Below are 23,452 nucleotides of genomic sequence, written 5' to 3' on the forward strand. Positions count from 1 at the left end.
GATTTTCTTTTGGCCTAGAGGAAAATTTCATTAAAATCAATTAGTTAGTACAAACCTCCAGAGAAAATGACTTTAAAAAAAAGGGGGGTTTAAAGAGTAAGGTGCACACAATTACCTTTCCTGGGTCCCCTGTGAATGTCAGTGTCACACCTAGACAGGTGGCCAAGTGCAAGCAAATGCCCCCGAGTGAGGCCTGGGTAACTCCCTGAGTTCTCATCGCGGGATGCATTTGTAATTAATATATGTGTATATATCAAGAAGGTAATATACCTAACCAGGGAAGCTCCAAACAGACTGCATGTATTACCAACTGTGAAGGGCAGGCCGACAGAGATAAAGTTGGTGGCAGGAGCTCGCAGGTGAGGCCTCGGTCCAGGAGCCGAGGTTGGGGCCGCACAGCTGTTGCCGCGCGCCCTGGTCCCTCCTCCCAGCTGCGGCGGCCTCACCCCCCACCCCCACCCTCCCCCCGCCGCTCCCGACGCCGCCGCCGCCGCCACCGCCTCCCCTCTGCCTCCCGGTCTCTCCTCGCTCTCCTTCATCGCTCTAGCCCCCTCTCCCTCCGTCCCGTTCTCTCCGCTCCCCTCACCCCGCCTCTCTCCCCCTCCCCCAGCCCCTCCTCTCCTCACCCCACCCTGCCTCCCTCCCTCCCTCCCTCCCTCCCTCCCTCCGCCCGCCGGCCCGGCGCTCGCAGAGCCGACACCAGGGGGGCTCTCGATGTAGCACCATGACAGGCATCGCCGCCGCCTCCTTCTTCTCCAATACCTGCCGATTCGGGGGCTGCGGACTCCACTTCCCCACCCTGGCCGACCTCATCGAGCACATCGAGGACAACCACATCGGTAAATGGCCCGGGGGTGGGCGGGGGTGCCGGGCGCGCGGAAACTCCTGCCCAGGCGAGAACCCCAGAATGGCCAGGGGTGGCCGGGAGGGAGGCAGGCGGCGGCGGGGCGGGAGGGTGTGTGCAAGCCCGGGGCGTGGGGGTGACGGGATGCGGAGGCGCGAGGTGCCTGGGGGGCGGGGAGCGGGCCGGGGTGGGGGAGGGGGCGGGCGCCCCGAGGTGCCGGGGCTGGCGGGCGGCCGGGCTGGGGGGTTCCGAGGGGCGTGCGCGCCGGCGGCGAAGTGGTGGGAGTGGGGGGTGCGCCCCGGTGGGGGGCGGCGGGAGGAGGGACCAGGCGGCGGGGAGATGCGGCGGCGGGGCCGGGCGCCGGGGGAGGGGGCGCGGGGCGGAGGGCGCGGCTGGGCCGGGCGGCTGGCGCTGGGCAGGGGCGCGGAGTTAGTTGGCCCGGTGGTCGGGGCGGCCCGAGGCGCCGGGGGGCGGCGGTGGGGGGGCGGGCGCTGCACGCCGCCCGCTGCTTCCGCCCGGGCTCGAGCTGTCAGGGCTCGGCGGCGGCTGCAGCCGCTGGGAGGTGGGAGCGGGGGGGGGCGGGGGTGGCTCCACCGCGGCAGCCATTCCGCTTCCTCCTCCCGCCGCCGCCGCCACTGCGTCCTGTCAGCGCGGGTTGCTAGGTGTGGTGCGTCGGGAGGGGGCGGGAGCCGGCGGCCGCGGGCGGAGGACGCGCCTCTAGCCCTCTCTTGCCCGCGGCGTGGGGCTCGCTCGGCTGGGCCGGGGACGCTGGCCTGGGGGCCCTGGCCACCCACCCCTGCCCTGGCCTGGCGCGGACGCCGGGGCGCTGCGGGCTGAGGTCCCGGGGACGCCCGTGGGCCGCGCCCAAAGCCCCAGGCCGGGCGGCCCCGGAGGCCCCTGCGGCTGTGTCTGCTGGAGAGCAATCCCCCGGGGCCGGGGCCGGGGCCGGGCATTTAAATGTGCCCCGGCTCTGAGATTTGCCTTTCCAATGGTGCTAGGCCCGAGGTGTGCCGGCTGCGCCCGGGATCCGCGGCGGCGGCCTGCGCAGCTCCCTGGGCGCGGGGGACTCGGTGGCCGCGGGGGAGGGGGCGCCGGCTGCTTTCCCTTCCTGCCCGGGACCCCGGGGCCTTTCAACAAGTCCTTGAATTCGCAGAAGTCCTTGCACACTTTTACATACTCCTGTCCGGAGTTCCTGCGAGGGGAGATGGGTCGGGCTCATTTGGCTCTGGCGATCCAGCCACCTGCAGAAGGTGTGGCTGGTGCCCACGAGTTGTCCTGCGTGGGCTGGAAGGTGAAGGGACCGCGTGATGTCCCATCGGGGCTGTCTAATATGGAGAACCTGTGAATTAACCCCAGAAAGCCATTTCCAAATGAATGCTGTGGATTCATTTATGTGGATGCAACTCACGTCTCTACAAAGTTGTGAGAATAAATCACGACTGCTGTGTATTTATGCACGAATAAAATGAGGCCGAGCCTTATGCTCTTTGCTTAGTATAATCTTTCTCTTTGCACACAGTGGGTGCTTAATAAGCGTTGATTGCTAGTTTAGCGTAGGATATGAGGGGCAGGGGCATCCGGAATGGGAAGTAATCATTGAAAATGTCTACCGAGGGGCGCCTGGGTGGCTCAGTTGGTTAAGCGACTGCCTTCGGCTCAGGTCATGATCCTGGAGTCTCGGGATCGAGTCTCGCATCGGACTCCCTGCTGAGCAGGGAGTCTGCTTCTCCCTCTGATCCTCCCCCTCTCATATTCTCTCTCTCTGTCTCATTCTCTCTCTCAAATAAATAAATAAAATCTTTAAAAAAAAAAAAAAAAAAAAGAAAATGTCTACCGAATGTCTTTCAAGAAATAATTCTGATGAGTAATTGTCCAGGTTTTGAAACTTTTAAAAACATCGGTATAATAGTTTCTGCCATCTCCTCTGATAGAGGTGTGAGAGAAAAACTAGGCAAGTTTTGGTAGTCTTAAAAGCAGGAATTTAACGGAGTAACAAATTTGCTGATTCATATCTGATTGAATAGCCATAAGCAAAGGTACTTGAAGAATAAATCAGATTTTCATGATGGGCAGTTTAAAATAATACTAAAACTCCAGTAATGCAAAGTTCCAATAGAAATTTTGTAAGTTCAAATTCCTTTCCTTTCAATAATACACAGAAAATAATAGAAACAAATAAATAAAATAAATATGTATTACATAAATATATAAATAAATAATATTTCCCTACTTAGGGAGGGCTGTCATTGCCTATCCCGTTCACTTTCACTAAGAGTTATTATAAACTATAATTAATGTAAGATGAGTAATAATTTTCCCACATTGCCTGCCTACTTGGACTAGCTGGTTGAAAGAAAATATCAGTTATATTTATTAAAACGTGTTAAAGGCAGTTATTCTTCTTGAGGATTTAGTTTATAATCAAGTAGATGATTTTAAATGGTTGGTGGATCAAAAGAGTTTTCTAAGTTTGCAGAAATTGTTGTTAGTATTGGGTAAACATTTTTAAAAGTTCTGTAAATTTTCTGAAACTCAGCTTTTAAGTAATGGTCATCCCCAAAGGGCTAGTCTTTAAATGAAAATATTGAAGAATTAAGTTTATAACAATAGTTATGACTTAGGCAGACTGTGTGGCAAGGCTAACAATGACTGTACTTTGGAATTAGTTTAAAACCATCCAGCTTTATGGAAGATAAATGTTAAAATGAACAAACACTTGAAATTCCCAGAGGGAAGAGATGAATTTAAACTATTGGGTGCCTTTGCTGAGCAGAGGCCCTTTGCTTTGAAAGAGAGGCCTGTATGCACAAATAAGAATTGACCTGGAGAAGAGTAAAAATATCCTGATTAGTAGGCAGTGACACATAAATATACTTGATGAGGGGACATGAGTGCAGATATATAGGACCAAGGGTTTAGTGAAAGTTCTCTGTGTGAATTAAGGGTTATTTATTTATTGTTTGTGGTTCAGTCTATAAATTTTTGGAGGCAGACGGTTATTTTTAGTGATTGACTTTCTGATTGCGTGTCCTTGTTATTGAGTGGCCACATTAAAAAGATGCATGAAAGGACTACTAAAAGATTTATTTTAATATTATCTTTCATTTTTTTCACAGAGCTTGTTAATTTAGTAATCATAAGAGTATTAGAAATATGCTCAGGTGGTAGTTGCATCTTGGGGACCTTTCTGAGTTATTACTATTTAACTACTAGTCAGAATCCTTAGGCAGTGTTGACAAGAAGGTTTGTGGGACTATGGCGTGGTTCTTGTTTGACAGATTTTTCAAGGCTTTTGGTGTGCAAGGCCCACAGTTTTCATTATAATTGTAATACTTAGTTCAGATTAATTAAGTGCAGTAAGTAGAGAATAGCTATCTCTATTCTGTTATATACGTGCATTTAGCTCTTGTTTTTAACCATTTTCCGGTACCCATAGGAACAAGGATTTGGGCTGTAGGGTCAAGGGAAGTGTGATTTTCCCCATCCTCTGTCTTAGCTCTCTTCTTCCTGGAGGAGTGCAACACCTGTGTTCTGTGTTCCTGTGTTGGTCCTTGCCTTTCATCGCTGGTCTAGTACTGGAGTGCCTGTCTCCCTATACAACCCTGGTATCCCAGCCGAAGCCCTCCCCTCAGCTTAAATTGCCTAGAAATCCCATAGCCCTGCAATTGTGAAGTGTTTCTCAATCAGCTTTGCTCTCCATTCGTAGCCCAGCTCCGTTTCCTGGAGACAGGAAAAGCTGATCAAGATTTGTTTGCTTCTTACTGTGAGTAGATGCTTGAGTTTGTAGAAACACTCTTGACATGCACATCCTAGATAGGTGAAGCTAAACTAGTAACTAGGAATCACAGAAACACCAAGGGCACTAAATTTAGCACTGAAGGTCAATGTCAGAGACTCATGAAATGCCTGCTCTGTCCGTGCATCTCAGTGCTGAGAAATCTTTTGGGTTTTGGTCTCAGAAAGGGATCTGTTTAATCATTCTTACTAGATTTGATTATTTGGTACATTTGTAAAAGTACCTCTGCATGTTAAATTTATTTATGTAATAATATATATTTAGTATCTATTTTATACCAGGCATAGTTCTAGGCCCTTGGTATTTGTTGGTGAACAAACAAAGATCCCAACTTTGGGGGGTTTATATTCTAGTGGTGGGAGACAGAGAGTAAACACTCAGCATAAAAATAAATTAAATGGGATGTTGAAGGTGGTTATGGAAAAGAGAGATTAGAGCAGGCTAAGGTAGATTGAGAGGAGGAAGTGTTAGAATTTTTAATTGGTTGGTCAGGGTAGGCTTCACTGAGAAGCTAAGAGGTAATCCAAAACCTTGACAGAAGTGAGGCAGTTAACTATGAGGACATATGGGGAACATCAGGATCCAGGCAGATGGAACAGATAGTGCAAAGGCCCCAAGGCAGACTGCACCTCTTAAGCTGGAACAGAGAATCTGACCCAACTGAGTTATTCTTGTGATGGTACTCAACTAAAAGGTCATTTAGAGCTTTCCCCAGATGTTAGGAGCCTCAGCTTTGCTATTGTTGACTCAGATTTTCCTGAAGAGGCCCCATTAGGAGATGAAATATTGTTGACCTAATGGCTTACAGTAGCTATGACTTGGTGGTTCTTGACCCTGAATGTCAGCAGGTTTCTTGTGAGTTTCATAGTTTCCTCATTTCCAAAACCAAGGGAAAAAATCCATGCTGCTTCATTTCAGAGGGTAGACTTGTAAACCATCTAATTAGTAAAGGTCAAAGTCCCCGGACAGAAAAATAAGGTACTTATTTTACTACTAATGGTGTAGAATTTGGCTTCAACAGTAGTTTAGTAAATATTTGCATTATCGTCTTAAAGTAGCACCATAGTATGCTGAATAGATGGGTATATGTAATAGGTAGTAGGCCCTTATTATCCCCGCTTTATAGGTGAACAAATTGAGACGCAGAAAGGTTGCATAACTTGCCTTAAGTTTCCATGGCTGGCCAAGTGTGAACTGGAATTTGGATTTCAGACCAGTAGAGCTGGGCCTACGCCAAATTGCCAAATGGGTGAAGAACTAGATAGTACCGTCCCTACTTCCCCTCTAGACACAATTGGTCTGTGTTCCTTCTTTAGAAAGTGGCTCTGAACTCTCCAAGTGAGGATCATTTGAGAGGCAGCAGAGTGAACACAGCATGTTTGGGTTTGAATATACACTTCTGACACTTGTCAGCCTCCCTGTGCCTCAGTTTCTGCCTCTGCACAACGAGGACAGTAATAGCACCTACCCCGTGCAGTGGCTGAGGAGGATTAAGTGTAAAGTCCTCATTTACAGTGCAGTCGCCCAATTTCTTGCCATTTTGTGTATTTACCATGTAAGTCTGTTTGTAATCCTACTCTGAAAGTCTACAGTAGAGGTTAACAGAATGTGGGTTGTGTCCACCTACAACTATGTGAAATCAGGAGGCCCTTCCCAGGAAAGGTTGTGCATAGGAAATGGAAAACCCTTCAGGAGTCCCGCATTGGGGTTACACGCTCTGGCCACTTTCTGTTCTCTGTGGCCAGAGGTACTTCAGATGCTGGCAGAGGCCTTTGCCACTGTGGACTGGAAAGTGGCGTCGAGGCCAGTGGCCTCCAACATGGCCTTTCCTTGTGGCCTGTATTTATTTGGAAAAACCCAGGACTAGAAAGAAGCACTGTGCTTTGAGTTTGTGGGCACATTTCCTATGAGGACGTTTCCTGTGGGGAGAAGGAATGACTGAAGGAGTAAATGAATGAATGAAAGGCTTGTCACTGCCTGCCCTGCTCTTTGCCCGCACCCTGTGGCTTGGCGGCAAGGTGCCCTGCTACTCCCTCCCATAGTTCCCAAGAAGGTCCCAGCTACGGAGCCAGGTGAGGTTTCAAGTGCCTGGGTGTGCGTGAGTGCGCCTACATACCGCACACAGGGTAGGGGAACCCTAAATCTCAAACCTCACAGCATTCTCCGAAACAGTTTTCCATTTGAGCCAGTTCTCACCTGTAAACAGTCAGCTCCCCCTTTATGGACAGTTGCTCGTGAACATTCAGTCTCATACATTTCACAAGCTTCTGATTGTTTTCTTGTTGTAGTGTCCATGTTCTCTGATGTGTGACTGAGATGCGCAGACAGAAAAACTGCCTGCAACTGACTGGTTGACAAAAGCCTCCATATTTGGAAAATAACTTCCTTTACAATGCCTATATTTTGGAAACCTCTCCCGTCGTGACAGTACTAGAGATGCAAACTGCTGGCTGTTTTCAGAAAACCCGATTCTTCCCAGTGATGACAGTGAAGAAGCCTCACGGCCAGAGCAGGCTGGTGACATTTGATGCGAGGGTCTTTCCTAGGACTGTCTGGAAGCCAAAGGCCTTATGTTTTAGACTGAGATCTCAGAGACAGGACAATGCTATCAAACCCCTTAAATATCCTCCTTTTTTTTCTAGGTTTTGCTTTTAGGACAAGAACCAGACACCACATTTCTTTTTTTTTTTTTAATGAGTTTTTTTTTTTTTTAGATTTTATTTATTTATTTGGCAGAGAGAGACACAGCAAGAGAGGGAATGCGAGCAGGGGGAGTGGGAGAGGGAGAAGCAGGCTTCCCGCGGAGCAGGGAGCCCGATGCGGGGCTCGATGCCAGGATCCCGGGATCATGACCTGAGCCGAAGGCAGACGCTTAACGACTGAGCCACCCAGGCGCCCCCCACGCCCCACATTTCTTTATATTTCTCTCCCCCAACTATCCTGACCCCTGCCCTCAGATTTTGGCAGTGTTAACATGGCCTGTATGCTACCGAACTTGCTGGATTTAAGATAATATATTTTGTTTCATGATGAAGTAATAGATTTGCTCCATGTAGACCTTGCTCAAGTGTTGAATAGCACATGTTGTTTATTTAGAACCTGAAAATCAGAAACTGCAAATGTCAGAAATTTATTGGACGTTTGTTTGGAAAAAAGCAAGCCTTTCCATTTTAATATGCTAAATCGGTTTAAAGAAAATTGTATTTTTCCCTTGCACTAAACACTGCAATGTTGCAGTAGTTTTCACCTATTATTATTTTTTTAAAGGCCAGGTGCAAGCAGGGACTACATTAATGGATATTCTCTTTAAGGATGAAGTCTTCCCAGTAGCACTCTCTCCACTCTGGCAGGAGTCAAAGTGACTCTTCTTGGGTCACTAACTCCAGACTCTCTGTCCAGCATTGATAGTCTCCTAATGGCCAGAGTGGCTCTTGCCTGGCTCACCCACTGGCCTCCTAGAGGAAGCCCTGTTCATTGTTTGCCAGGCTATAATGGTGACTTTCTTCTGAGATGGACCTCTTTGAGGGGACACGATCTAGATGCCATGTTTGAATTATTAACATGGAACGAGTCACTGTTTCTTTGGTATTATATAGAGAATTAATATATAGATATACTATATAGATAAATGACATATATAATATGTAAAATACATATATATAATACATTCTAAATGATATATTTATGCACGTACCTGAATATCTCCACACCCACATGTATATATGCGTGTACATATATATGTGTGTATGTACATATATATGTGTGTATATAATACATTTATACATTTATATTATATCTCTGCTTACTCTCTGTCTCTCCGTCAAAATCACTATGTATAGTGAGGACTACCACACACATTTTTTTAAAAAAGATTTTTTATTTATTTACTTGAGAGAGAGAGAGAGCACAGGCAGGGTAGGGGTGGGCAGGCAGACTCCCCGCTGAGCAGGGAGCCCGATGCAGGGCTCCATCCCAGGACCCTGGGATCACGACCTGAGCCAAAGGCAGATGCTTAACCACCTGAGCCACCCAGGCGCCCCTACCACACACATTTTTGAGTATTTACTATATATGCTAGTACTTGAGACAGTACTTCCTGTTTCCAAGGAATTGAAATTTATTTGGAAAGACCAGGTATGTACAGACTGAGATAAATGATGAATAATTACAGGGACCACAGAGACAGATTTATTGTGAAGCTAGTGAAGCTCAAGCCCCAGGGCCCCACACTTGTACAATCCATGTTTTACCATTTATGAATAGATTCCTAGGACCCACACAGTCCTTTCCAAGGTCCTGGAGGAGCCCTAGCAGTTTGTGCAGCAGTGTGTTCTTGGGATAATAACTTGTAAAATTTGGAAAAGTAAGATTAACAGCAGTTGGTTAGCATTTTTCTTTTCTACTCTGACTTCCCCTCTGTAACATATCTCCTTGGGTTCAGTGACCTCGGAGTTGAGAGTATTTTTGAGATATAGCTTGGGGGAACTTGAATTTGGGACATATTTAGCTTGGGCTTAATGGTACATATTTCTATGATTCATGGTCATCTCAGTGTCTAGTTAAGTTATTCGTAGCTCTCCGAATATGGGAATCACTTCGCAGGAACACCGTCCACTGTGCCAGCTCACCTGGGGCCCTTACAGGGCCAGAGGTGGTATTGCAGTATGAATGTATACTATGACATCTACCAGTAGGAATTAGTTTGAAATGTGGGGAGCCAGATGCGAGTCTGGAAAATTCTTCTGTTTGTTAAATGTGTAAAATTCTGAGTAAGGAGTTCAGTTCTTACCTAAGTGTAGTTAATAGGCAAGTTCCTTCTGTTAGGAATATACTCAATAATGCAATGTAGCATATAACATATAATTATATTATATGAATATTATATATTTTACACTTATATATACTTATATATGTACTTATATATTATTTATATATTATAAAATTATATATATAATTATATATAATGCAGTGTGAGATAGTATACATTTACAAATGCACTATGTTTTTTATAGAAGTTCTGTGTTTAAGTTTCTTGCTCATTTGGCACACGCATTTATGTATCAACAACAACAAAAAGTATTGACAACAAACTGGTTAATGAGTGTCATCAACATAAAGAATATTTGAAGTCCGTCAATGCACAAGAAAGCTTGAAATGCCCTGAATTCTTATGGCTCATATATGAGAGAAAATTAATAAAGGTGTTTATAAGTTTGATAGTGATCCTAAAAATTTATATGGCTTTACCAATAAGGAGCTGTGAGGCTGAAAGTAACTTTTCTGAATTATCAGGAATTAAAAATAAGTACTGATCACCCAGACTTGAGGAAAGACTGATTTATGTTTGTGCCTTATAGAAAATGATATTAATATAAATCATTGTCATATGAGAAGTAATCAAAGAATATGAAGCCCAAAAGAAGTATTTATAGCAGTGTATCAGGTGGTGAATTCACATACTGGTTTCTTATTCTGGATTTTGATTTAGTGATGTTTTGGTAATGTTCCCTTTTTGTATTTTGTTGTGATTTCTTAATCTAAATAAATGATGATTTTTGTAATCATTTTGTATTTGTAATTTTTTTTTTTCCATAAAGAGTCTAAAGCTGCAGACCTCACAAAACATGGATCCATTTCTTGATACCACTTAGGGACTCACCACTATGTGCCAGAGATTGTATTAACCAATTTTCATACAATATTTAATTCACCGTCATTGCAAGCCTATGAAATAAACATTATCCCGTCCTAGAAGTACTTCCAATTTGGAGTTAAATACGTTATCTAGTGAAATATGAACCAGAATGTTTATTTTGGTAAGATTATAAAACAGTGGGGCACCTGGGTGGCTCAGATGGTTGGGCGTCTGCCTTCGGCTCAGGTCATGATCCCAGGGTTCTGGGATCGAGCCCCGCATCGGGCTCCCTGTTTAGTGGGGAGTCTGCTTCTCCCTCTCCCTCTACTGTTCCCCCTGCTTGTGCTCTCTTGCTCTCTCTGTCAAATAAATAAAATCTTTAAAAAAAAAAAAAAGATTATGAAACAGAAATATTTTCCTTCAGAGCAGAAAGCCTCTCCTACCTCAGAAAATAGCATCATTATGATTGGTCCTTCCCTCTTTGTCCTGTAGTACCTGCCCACCATACTTCAGGGTAACCACTTGTATACTTTGCCTCCCACCAAAACACAACCCCTACCTGGAGGATGGGCCTTGTCATCTTCCTAGCCTCTTCCTTCAAGAAGTGTTTTCAGAAATGAAATGAAAACAAAAATTGAGAAGTGCTTTGGACAGTAAGAAGAGTAAATTCAAAGGTAACTTTGGGTGGTGAAAAACATCTTTGAAGCTTATCTTCTTGGGAAGTGTGCATATATGAAGAATAATATGTTTATGTGTTTATATGTATGTTTATGGCAGACACAAATACCAGTTATGCAATTAGCCCAAGCAGTTTATATTAAAGGAATTTGAGGAAGACTTTGTTTTTTGAAGTAGATTTGAAAGAGAAATCCATGTCTTCATTTTCATACTTGGGAATTGAACTTGGTGAGGCTTGTTCCACTTTGAGGATATTATGAAGCTCAGTTGAATGATTTCTTGCCTACAATATGTGGTTGCCTAGGACATTCTAGGACTTAAACAGTGCTGGGACAAGAGCGTATCTTGCTTCCTCTGACCTTTTTGCTGGGGCAGTTTGGTATAAAGGAGGCAGGGGGCTAGCGGGGAGGAGAAAGCTTGGACTAGCAGGATTTTGAATCTTGAATCCAACTACCTTTTAGCTTTTCTAACTTGGACGGTTCTGACAGTCTTCTTGTTTGTATAAAATAGTAACAATAGCTACTGTTTATTAACCATCTACTAGTGAGGCACAGGCTAATTGCTTTTTATGTATTGCTTAAGAAAGCCGCATTTGTCCCATCTAACACGAGACATAGGTGAAGATACAGAGCAAATAATGTAGCTTATAGTGCACAGCTAGAAGAATGTTCAGGGGAGTAAGGGGTAGGCTTTGCTCTCAGGTGTCCTCCTATACCTTAGTACCTGCTGTATACAGCCTGTGTTGTGGCCCTGTAAAAGATATTTACATTTTAATAAAGGCTTTTATATACCTGAGTGTCTCACATACAGAAGAAAGGTTGGACTTCCAAAGGCAGCAATTTGGATCGTTGGGGAGATGCTTTGATAACCTGTCTTCTGGTAGAAATAGAAATGTTTCCAGGGGTACCTGGCTGGCTCAGTCACTTAAGGGTCCGACTCTTGGTTTCAGCTCAGGTCATGATCTCGTGGTCATGAGATCGAGCCCGCGTCAGGCTCTGTGCTAAGCTGAGTGTGGAGGCTGCTTGGGATTCTCTCTCTTTTCCCTCTGCTCCTCCCCCCACCCCCCCAGCTCATGTGCACTTTCTCTCAAAAAACAAACAAACAAATAAATAAGATTAAAAAAAATAGAAATGTTTCCAGACTACTGAAGATGTTTACGGTGGTTGGGAGCGTCCATGAGCATCCCATCATCACAGTAACAATAATGGAACGAATAATCTGGCAGTTCTAAAGTGGTTGTAATTACTGGATTGTCTAAAGGTGCTAACTAGTTTTCTCTCCCTCACGGATACTTAGCTTATCTGGGGGTGGGAGACTCCTGACAAACATAATACCTAACACTATACACACAAACTTCTCTTTTAGTTTAGGTTTCCAAATTAAAGTATTGGGATTATGTTCATGTGCATTAATTTAAAAATTTGTTTGGACCAATGATAACCTAGTGGGACCCAGCTATAAGCACTGTGAATGAAGAGCTGAAATCCTAGTCGCCTGGGTATGTGTAGAGCCTTTCCTGCTGGACGCTTCCCTGGTGTCCTTCACAGAGCGCTTTTCAGGTCCTATTCATCACCAGGCCTTAAACAGCTGGTGCAGGAGGACATCTGGGCTTAAATTGAAGCACTGTTTTTCTTACCTAGTCATTCAGCAAAAGTCTCTTGAATGCTAATCCAGCTGCCTGATTGTCAGTACATAGTGTAATTATATAAGAAATGGCAAAAGCAGGGAAATTTGTAAAGACATATTTGTACTTTACTTACCGTTAAGAAAACTGAACAGCATGGTAATAAGCATAAATAAGCATAAATTATGCCCATGCTTCTTCAGGTATCAAACATAAAATGAAAGAAATGGGGTATTGAAGTTTCTTTGTAAGCTGAGGACCTCTTACAGAAAGCCTTCACCTCAGAAATTCTAGATGAACTTCTCTAGGCCTCTCCTTTCCCCAGCTAATCTCACTTTATTGAGATAACTGACAGGCCGGTGGACTGTAGACTACAATTCCTCTTCAGGGCTCAGCAGATATCTCGCGGGCATTTATTTCATAGGCCCCAAGCAATCTATAAAGAGTTTCAATTTTAGATCTTCACCGAGGAGATCTTTTGGTAGGATATTTCTGATACTAGACATCTGGAGTTTGGCACCAACTCATTGGTTGACAGTGTTTGCTTTAAACTAATAGGTCTCAATGTTCTGCCTGAGCTGGAAACTCCCTTTTGTATGTTGGCCTCACTTCAGCACTGAGCACTTTCAGGGACCCACACCAAAATATTTGTTTGAAATATGGGAACACCAGACAGGAAATTTGGTTAAGGGAAGTTTTATGGACATTTCACATCAGATGTTAGAATAAAGAAATAATACTTTGTCAAAACCTGGAAAAATAATGGCACCTTAAGTGTTAATGTATTACATTGTAAAGTAATGAGAATTCTTATCTGTGGCCTGCGGCAATCAGTCTTACTGATTTATAAGTGCCTGTATGGCACAGCAATTTTTAACATGAGGTGTCATCAGGATCACATGGGTGAACCTGGAAAAAGTAAGAATAGCTGCCTGGCTCCACCCCCAGAGCTTCTGATGTGATTGATGTGGGGCGATCTGGGTCTGAGCACCTGTCAAAGTTGATTCTAATTTGTTGTCAGAGTTGGGAACCCGTTGGTTTACACAAATGGAATAACTAGCATTGCAAAGATTGTGGATTTTCTTTTTTTAAAGGAATAACACTTTTAAAGGGGTGTGACCTTTTTGGGTTTCAGTTCAGTAAGTGTAATTTTTAGTTTTACTGGAGGCAAGCACTTAATGTAGAACAGTTTCGAAGACGTGACACTATCTCAGGTGTGGGGTTCGAGCAGAAATGCCCAAACTGGGAAATCTGTCTTCTAAACTTCTCAGACTTGATGCCCGCAGGACACAGTGTATGAACAAAGTGACCAAATTCAGTCTAATTGGGAGTGGTCCTCACCACTCTGGCAAACTAGAGGGAGCCCTGGCTTTGCTTACGAAGGCAGCTTCCACTCACCTGCAGCCCAGTGTTGTCAGGTTGGAGTGCAGGCAGTTGGCAGATCCTTGTCCTTATTTGGGAGAGAGGAGCTAGGAACTAAGATTTTTACGTGAAATCTCTCTTCTTATACTAGTTTGCAACCAGTATAGATGGTTTTAAAACACTGTGCAAGAAAACTATTCCACTCCTGCTAATCACTGTATTTAATAAGATACTGATGATAGGCGTGTGTTTTAATGGAGTATGTATAGATGCTGAGATGCACAGTAAATGTTGAAGACCGTTGTTTCCAGCAAAAAAGCTATACAACCTACAGAAGGTGTAATGGAAAGAATAGTAGCTTATAATTTTGTTTTGTTTTTAAATTTCCATTTCTTTTCAGGAAATGGTTAACTAATTTTTAAAAAATGAAAACTTTGTGATTTCAAATTTTTCTTTTATACTATACAAAATTCTAAAAAATGAACTTAATCCTGAAAGTATATTAGGATCATTATTGGGTGCATTTTCTCCCGCTGAGGAAAAAAGCAGGACCACTCACTCTGTCCTGCGAGTTTTCATCACGGCAAAAAGATGATTTCGAGCAGATGAATTTGAGCACTGTATCACAGAAAAGCCAGGAGGAAACTTAGAGGTGATCTAGTCCAACTAGCTAATTCCATAGATGAAGAAGCCGAGGAAGTTGAAGTCATGAGTGGGCAAGAGTGCTTGGCCAAGAAGAGCCGAGAGAACAACAGTAGAACAGTGGTCCAGCCTGTGGTTACGGGAGCCAACTTACCTCCCTTGGGATCCTGGCTTTGTTCCTTCTGTCAAATATAAAACCTTTCTGTGCCTTAATTTTTTTAAAAAAATTCTTTAAAATGGGAATAATGGTATATATCTCAAGGTGTGGTGAGACACATTTATTTGGTATGTTAGCTGTTGGAACTCTGGTGAATTCTGAAAAAAAGGAAGCTCTCCAGTGAGCCCCCTTCCTTGCCTTCTGGAGGAAGCTGTGTGGGAGGCTTTCCTGTGGAGTGAGTAGCGGTATGGCCCTGAACCCTGCTGGCTATGTGACCTTGGCCAAGGTTATTTAACTCACCTGGGCCTCAACTTCTGTCAGATGAAGATGGTATTTATCTCAGAGTGTTGTTATGAGGATTAAATAAAAACATGCATATGAAGGGCCTGGCAGCTAAGGAAGCATCCTGTAAATATTAATGCTAATATTCTCGTACCATCTTCTTGCATCCATGATGCTGCTGCCAGTGCCCATATTCTGCAGATTCTTCTCTCTTCTTTATGTTTCCATAATATGATGGAAGAAGAAGAATCAAACTAACATTACACATTTCTGTTTTTTGTTAAGCATTTTTACTTGGAGATATTTGATGAAATTTGATTTCCCTGGTAGAGTTTTGGTTTGTATTTGTGTAAGTCATACTGAGCGGTCATAGGAATCCATGAGCTGTTAAAACATTCCACACACAAATTCTTGCTGTTTCAAAATATACCAGCCTTAATTTAGGATTGTTTATCCAGATTTAAGTTTTTGAGCTGTTAGATCATGTGATTAGAAAAATGACTTCCATATTTGATAAATACAATTTTCTATTTGGGAGAAAAGGCATTTCAAGAGTCTAGAGAGGTTTATTAAACTATATAAACAGAAAACATAGTTTTTTCATGTTGCACCAAGCAATGGAAAAACAGGAGATGATTTTGTATGTATTGTTTGTAAGGGTTTATTGTGAGTCATTCGAGAGGATTTGTGGGGCTTTTATGAAGCAGTCCAAGAACATGACTATAGGAATCTAACCAAATGCCATGCTCTCCTGGCTAAGTGGCTGTGCATCTCTTTAATAACAGTCCTTGAAATGTCACATACTGAAATGCTGGAAGCTTCTCTGGGAAGTTCCAGGATAGGCCTTGCTTTAGAAGGTCGAGTGGCAATAGTTGAGTTGTGTACTGATGGCAGAGAATATTTAACTTCTTTGTTTCTGAATGGTATTTGACAATGACTGAAATAATTTTCAGTCCTACAGAATATACTGCCAGTGGTTTTCCCCCTTAAAGAGTGCACTAAGATCTGATATAGTTAACCAGCTGGTCCAGGCTTATGTGACTTCTTTGTAGTTGAATAAGAAAATGGTTTCCAACTCTTATCGTTGAGGGTCCCTTTAGTTATTTTTTCTCCCTCCCCATGGATTCTATGCATTGAAAGATTTTTGTCCAACAGTCTAATTTAATAAGTAAATGCTTTCTTTTTCCTTTTTTTTTTTTTCATGTAGCGACTTCTAAAACTCTCGTTTATATATTTAGTAAGTATTTATTGAGCGTGAGCTATGCGGACACTCTCCAGGAGCTGGGGTATTGTAGTGAACCACACACAGTCCGTGCTCATGGGAGCAGCAAGAAAAAAACACAAATCCATAAGATAACTTCCAAGTCATAAGGCTGTGACGAGAAGACAGAGGTTGGGAGGCCTGTTTGAGAGGTCTGGAATGGCCTCTGAGAGGCAGCCATCTCGGAAGGGACCTGAACGAAGTAGGGACATGAAGGAGCCATTCGGGTCTCAAGGGGGATGAGTGTTCCAGGCAGGAGGACCAGCAAGGACAAAGGGTCAGAGCAGGAGTGTCTGGTATGTTTGAGGAGCAGCAAAGAGGCTGGTGTGGTGGGAGAAGATGGAGAAAGGGGGAAGTGGTTGAGGATAGGATGGGAGCCATCGTCAGGACCTCCAATGGAGCCCTGTGTGTCAGCCAGTGTCACCAAAGAGAGTTAAAATAATTCCAGCCACGGGGCACTTGGCTGCCTCAGTCTGTGGAACATGCAGCTCTTGATCTTGGGATCATGAGTTTGAGCCGCACATTGGGGAGTAGATCGTACTTAAAATAAAATTTTAAAAAATCTTAAAAAAAATTAATTCCAACCTTAACAATGATGTGGAATGTTGTTCAGGTTTATTATGGTTATAGTTTCCACTATGCTTTCTGTAACATTCAAGTCACTCAAGGACTCCATTACCCCCTGCAAAGCCATGTAGAGATCTGGGAAACTAACTGGCCTCTAGATCTCCTCAAATCTAGTTCACTTTTTGTTCAATGCTAAAAATCCCATTAATATTTCAAGATCTAGGGGCACCTGGGTGGCTCAGTCATTAAGCGTCTGCCTTCTGTTCAGGTCATGATCCCAGGATCCTGGGATCGAGCCCCGCATCGGGCTCCCTGCTCCGCGGGAAGCCTGCTTCTCCCTCTCCTACTCCCCCTGCTTGTGTTCCCTCTCTCGCTCTGTCTCTCTCTCTGTCAGATAAATAAATAAAATCTTTAAAAAAAATTTTCAAAATCTATAGTGAAATAAAAATTTTTGACTAAAGTCATTCATTTGACTAACGTAACTCATGTAGTGTTTGCTGTTTTATTTTGGAGTGGAGTAAAACAAGGATTATCAATAATCATGATGCATTAAACAATAATGTTTGGTTCCTGTCCTAACCTGTGACCTATGGATTTCTTTAAAAAATTCTTTTAGGAGCTTCTTGAAATCTTGCTAGACTTTAGTGATGGGAGTATTGGCAGAACCGGGGGCGGGGGTAGGCTGTGGGGAGAAGAGAGGAGAGAATGGTCTTGGCAGTAGTAACCTAAAACATATTGACAGAAGGACAGAAAAATTACTGAGGGAGATTATAGGGACCATGAGCCTAAAGATACTATTTCACCATCAGTACCCTTTTTATTCTGAAATTTTAGTATTTTATGTATCTCTTCCATGAAAAATAGATCCTGGTTTCTCTTCCACATCTGTATCATATGGGGAGACATTAGCATAAACATTTCCCTGTCAAAATGAGCTTTTGTATTTATTGAGGGTATATGAACCTGTTCTCTACATTTTTTTTTTAAGATTTTATTTATTTATTTGAGAGAGAGAGAGAGAGAGAGCATGAGCAGAGGGGAGGGCAGAGGGAGAGGGAGAAGCGGGCTCCCCGCTGATCAGGGAGCCAGACACGGGGCTCCATCCCAGGACCCCGAGATCATGACCTGAGCTGAAGGCAGACACTTAACCGACTGAGCCACCCAGGCGCCCCTGTTCTCTACATTCTAACCTGCCAGAATCTTTTTTCAAGTAATTGAGAAATGGTGTGTTTTGGGTGACAGGATGCCTGTACAGTCCAAGGGAATAATCACACAGTATGCTTTACCCAGAAATACATAGATTTGTACCTGTAATTTAGCCTTTCCAGTTGATGTAAAATGATGATGCCATTAGTCAGCTACTGCCACAGTAATATAGCCCAAAACTCACTGGCTCTCAACAGTAAGCAATTACTCCTATGCTCACTGGTCTGCAGGGTGATTCAGCTGGGCGGCTCTGCTTCAGGCTGCCGGTCAACTGATCCTATGCAGGCTGGCACAAGTCAGTGGACATGTGTTCATTTTGGGACCAGGCTGAAGGGCCAACAGCTACTAGGGGCATGCTTTTCTCCTGGCAGACCACGGAGCACAAATGCTGCACCACACCATGGAAGCTCATTTAAAGGCCTCTATTCATGTCATGGCCGTACCGTTCCTTTAGCCACATCAAGTCATGTGGCCAAGCACAGAATTGATAGAGCAAGGGAGGCAGAGAGATGTGAGCAGACAGTAAGCCATTATCACAGATACTGTTTAATAGAAATAGAAAAAGTCCAAAAGGATTTGAAATTTAATACAGAAATATAAATTTCCCCTAAAATGATTATAATACTGTGTAAACATGAGATTGCTGTCCCTACACCTTCCTAGAGAATGTGCGAGGCATACATTGGGACTCCCCAATAAGGAATGAAGAAGTGTTTCACACAGGGAAATTAAGACTTAAAGTAGAAGTAGGGGCACCTGGCTGGCTCAGTTGATAGAGCATGTGACTCTTAATCTCAGGGTTGTAAGTTCAAGCCCCACATTGGGTGTGGAGCCTACTTAAAAAAATTTTTTTAAAAGAAATTTAAAAAAAAAGCAAAAGCAGTTAAAATTATTTCTCCTTAGTCACAAAAAAGAGGGGAATCGCCTTCTCTGGTTAGGGATGAACTTTTTCCATTCTGAGGTTATGTAAGAATTCAAAGACTTCAGGGTGCCTGGGTGGCTCAGTTGGTTAAGTGTCCAACTCTTGGTTTCGGCTCAGGTGATGATCTCAGGACCATGAGATTGAGCCTTGTGTGGGGCTCTGTGCTGTGCGTGGAGCCTGCTTAAGATTCTCTCTGTCCCTCTCCCTCTGTCTCTAAAAAAAAAAAAAAAGAAAGAAAGAAAGAATCCAAAGACTTTAATTTGGGTAGCCTCATATGCCTGTCTTCTAAGTTCCTGACCTGTTGACAAGGCTGAGAAGGTTGGGTACCCTAACTGTGATGCCCTTTTCCAGCACAGAGAGCTTCAGAGAAGCTCTGGGACTGCCTTATGGGCAGAATCTTACGACCCTTCTCTTCCCCCAGTTCTGAGCCAGCATCCCAGAGGATGGGACAGGGCTGACCTGCCAGTCTAAAACCTCCTTTCCCTCCATTCTACGTCACACCTTCTGGTGGCTGAGGGAGCGGTCACTGGGATCACACACCCCAGGTTCTGGGTGGGCTGCTCTGTGACTTTGGGCAACTTACTAAAGTATAATTTTCTCCTTTACAAAATGAGAAATGTGATGTCCACAATACAGGGCTGTTATGAGGGTTAAGTAAGTGCTGAGCCCTAGTATGTCTGGCACATGTGAAACATTTAATAAATAATGAGCTGATGCTATAATGCTTTATTATTATGTGGTGTAACAGGTACTACAGACAGTGTTCTGTTATTGTTCTTTCAGTATGTCTGTGTCTCCTCACTAGATTGGGAGCCTCCAAAAGGCATGATTCATGGCTCTGTGTTTCATCTCTGTGTCCCCATTATGCAATATAGCACCAAGTTTATGATGTAGGAACGTAAACTGATATCCACTGAATTGTATCCAGACAAGTATCCTCTACCGTGAAGCCTTCAGCTCCAAGGACCAGATTAGATTATTCCTAAAAACAGAGTTAGTCATTTTTTTTCCCCACTTTCACATTTTGCCTGGAAATACAGACTTTTGAAGCCGTAGGAATTTAAAATCTTTGAGTTAGTTCCATGCTTTGCCTTTAATCAGACACTTTCTACACACTCAAGGAAGCTATGCCTTTGTTGTATCAGAGGAGTTGAAAACAGTATGCAGGCTGATCTTCATGGTGTATCTACAAGACTTAAAGGGCATATAAAAAATATTTTGTTCTCATAGTCTAACTCCTGTCCTAACCCGTGAGTTGGCTCTCAGATTGTGTCTGTGATTTTTATCATCAGCTTGTTCAAAAGTATTATAAATTTTCAGCTCAGTCATTTCTCCCAAGGAGTGGATATACCAGGATAAAAGACTCAGCTATCATAACAAACAGGCCCAACATTACATAGATGAAAGGTCCAGGAAATTTCTCTTGCCCATAAGGATCCAGGGTAGTGAGGCAGGCTACTCAGCTCCATGTCATTCCATCTAATGTCTGTTCTCCCAAAGTCTACTCTTCTTCTATATGGTACAAGCTGCGTTCCCTAGGGTCCTTCCCTGAGGTTGAAACTTTGTATTCATTTTGGGAGAAAGGTAAAGAATGTGGAGGATTGCACATGCAATGTGCTGTGGCCAAGGCCTTCAGGGGTAACCTGTCATCCCACCCTGTTGCATCGGTGAGAACCTCATTGCTTGGCCACTTGTAGCTGCAGAGGCCCTGCCACATGTAGCCCCCAGTGAGGCCTAATCAGAATTTTTTACCGTGGAGTATGGGCGGGCCTGATTTGGGTGGACAGCTGACAGGTTCCCACCCTGGATGGACAAGTAAGTTTGTTTTTGAGAATTTTGCTTTTCTTGATTAGCTAATATATATTCTAGTAGTCAAATGGGGAAAGAGTGGGTGGTTATAATAATAATAGGATTTACAATATATTGAGCTCCAACTATAGGACTACTGAGTCCACCTAAGGACTGTGAAACACAATTGAATGTATTCTCTCATTTGACTCTCTCAGGAAGGCCGTGAGGGAGGTGCTATTGTTATCTGTAGTTGTAGGTCAAGACACTGAACCTTAAGGAGGGTAAGTAACTGTCTAGATTACGCAGCCAGGCCTGCTTAACTCCAAAGCCTTCACCATACTGCCCTGGGAATGGTGGGGTCCTTAGGAATAAAGGATAGCTATAGACTGCTTCTGATTCTGGCTAGTCGCTAGCCAAGGCTATTGGGAAAAGCAGTGGGTTCTCTGGAAGTATTACCCTCTGTTAGGGATTCCACAGGACTTTCTGCTTTGTACACGGGCCATGGTGAACTTCACGATTCTCTGTGAAGGTCAAGCGCACTGCTTTCTGCATTCTGTTTCTGCATGTCACCCATGACCCCTCATTCCTATGACAGCGGTAAAGCCCCATTAGCACACATGTTCTGTACTTCCTTGATAATGAGGAGCACCTGGGAACATGGCACAAGAGGGGTCAGTAGTTGAGACTGGAGTTCTAGTGTGACTTTGACATCAACCTTGAGTCTCCATTTCTTGGGGAGTAAAATATTTGTATGGAGCTTAATCACTGGTTTTCCAGGAGTGCTTCTTGGGGCTCTAGGATTTCTATAGAACTACATAGTAATTTTAATCCCCTTCATACAGAGACTTGGGGTGTTCTTTTCTTAGATTAAAAGATTTTTCAAATTTAAAAGCAGTGAAAACCAAAATGCCAGTTACAGTGACAGTGGCTAATATACGTTGAGTGCCTAGTGTACTAGGCGTTACTATGGTTCTGAGTCCTTCACACAAATTAATTCACCTATAGGGCACACCCATTACTATTCCCAGTTCACAGATGGAAGAGATGAGCTACCGCGTAGTTAGATAATTGCCCTCTGTCACTCACTGAAAGCAACCGGAGTTCAAACTTGGGCTTTGAGATCTAGAGCGACACGACAGTGGGAATGGATGCTTTCTGAGGTTCCCTTTAGGTCTAAAGATGCTGTGGTTCATGCCTCTTGCCGCATACAGACAGCTCAAGAATTTCTCTTCTCCAAGGAAGACTCCTAAACAGCTCAGTACCTCCCTCTTCACTTGATCTTAGCCAAAAGGCCAAGAAGCGATACTCCCTCCCTCTTGACAGAAGCCGAGTGTGAGTCAGAAAGGTCCGTATCTTGTTGATAATTTCCGAAATCCTGTAGTCTGCTCCTCACCACCTGATACAGCATGAGGTTCCGTTACACTGGAGTTTCTGACCGTGGAGCTGCTTTGATAAATACACGAAAGACTTCCTAAAACACAGCTGGTCCTGGGGGGGGGGGGGTGGGCATAAAGGAGGCCACCTTCTCATGAGATGCTTTTGGTATGCAAGGAATGGCCTCCTGGGATGGATCAAAAATGATGCTTTGTGGCTGACAGTGCTATGAAGGGCATCTTAGAATCACGGAACTTGACAGCAGGAGGAGCCTTTGAGGACACATAAGCCAACAGCCTCCTCTCGCTCAGCCAGTGCACCTGCGCTGACCCACGTGCTGCACACACAGCGGGGCACACAGCCTCGACTCTCGTGGAGCCTGCGTTCTAGATGAGGACCCAGATAAGCAGCAGCAACAAAATGTGTCCTGTACGCTGGAAAGGACAGTAAAGCAGCACGAGGGCATAGGGGGCACCTGGCTGGCTCAGTCGGTTAAGCGACTGCCTTCGGCTCAGGTCATGATCTCAGCGTCCTGGGATCGAGCCCCGCATCAGTTTCTGCTCCGCGGGGAGCCTGCTGCTCCCTCTGCCTGCTGCTCTGCCTACTTGTGCTCTCTCTCTGTCTCTCTGTTGAGTAAATAAATAAAATCTTAAAAAAAAAAAAAAAGAATGAGGGGATAGAGAATGACAGTGGGGGTTCAGTCTCTTACATTTTAGATGAGGTATTTATGTAAATCAGTGTTTCTCAACCCCTTATTCATTAAGCCCCTCCCCAGGAACTGTTGTAGACATTGTTTCCTATCCGTCCTCCACCCATGGAAATTTTCATACTACAGATGTACTGGGAGGTTTTGGGCTGTATACATACCTGTGCTTTGTGTATAAAGAGAGAAAGGGATTCCACTGCCCCACCCCAGTTTTCACCACCTTGGGGGCAGTATCATCCATCTCTGTTAAGTTCTTTTTGCTCTTATGAACAAAACTGAAGTAGCTGCTTTTAAAAGATCACAGTCTAAGGGAAAAGAACTTTTAAATCCCCAGTATAATTATGTATGTTTTTATGGATGAGGAATATCAGGGCTAAAAATTGGGTAAAAATTATAAAAACTGTTTAGGCCTTAGGAGTGAAGTCTGGCCCACTAGACTCTAGTTTGCATGCAGTATCCAGGATAACAGGCTCTGTATACATTGGGACGGGTGACATGGGCTCCCAAGGCTCACCACCCCCACCCCTGCCCGCCACCCTTGATGGGCTCCTTATCTTTCAGGTATCATCTGCTCAGAGGCTTCCCCTCTACCTCAGCCAACCGAG

The 23,452-nt window shown here is 44.1% G+C and overlaps 1 protein-coding gene across 3 annotated transcripts in view; it reads left to right on the forward strand.

The window, feature by feature from the left end:
* The first annotated feature begins 493 nt into the window (after nt 1-493).
* Nucleotides 494-23,452, forward strand: part of JAZF1 (JAZF zinc finger 1) — a 327,155-nt gene continuing 304,196 nt past the window's right edge. The window contains exon 1 of one of the 3 annotated variants that reach the window (XM_064575123.1): nt 494-839. In XM_064575123.1, the coding sequence (XP_064431193.1) occupies nt 725-839 (115 nt within the window). In that variant the 5' untranslated portion in view covers nt 494-724. The remainder of the gene's footprint in view (nt 840-23,452) is intronic. The other 2 variants (XM_045864516.3, XM_064575124.1) reach the window with 2 other exon arrangements.

Source organism: Mirounga angustirostris, unplaced genomic scaffold (assembly GCF_029215605.1).
Source record: "Mirounga angustirostris isolate CCGP_5_RB_7025 unplaced genomic scaffold, mMirAng1.0.hap1 SCAF_12, whole genome shotgun sequence".
In the NCBI taxonomy this organism is placed as follows: Eukaryota; Metazoa; Chordata; class Mammalia; order Carnivora; family Phocidae; genus Mirounga; species Mirounga angustirostris.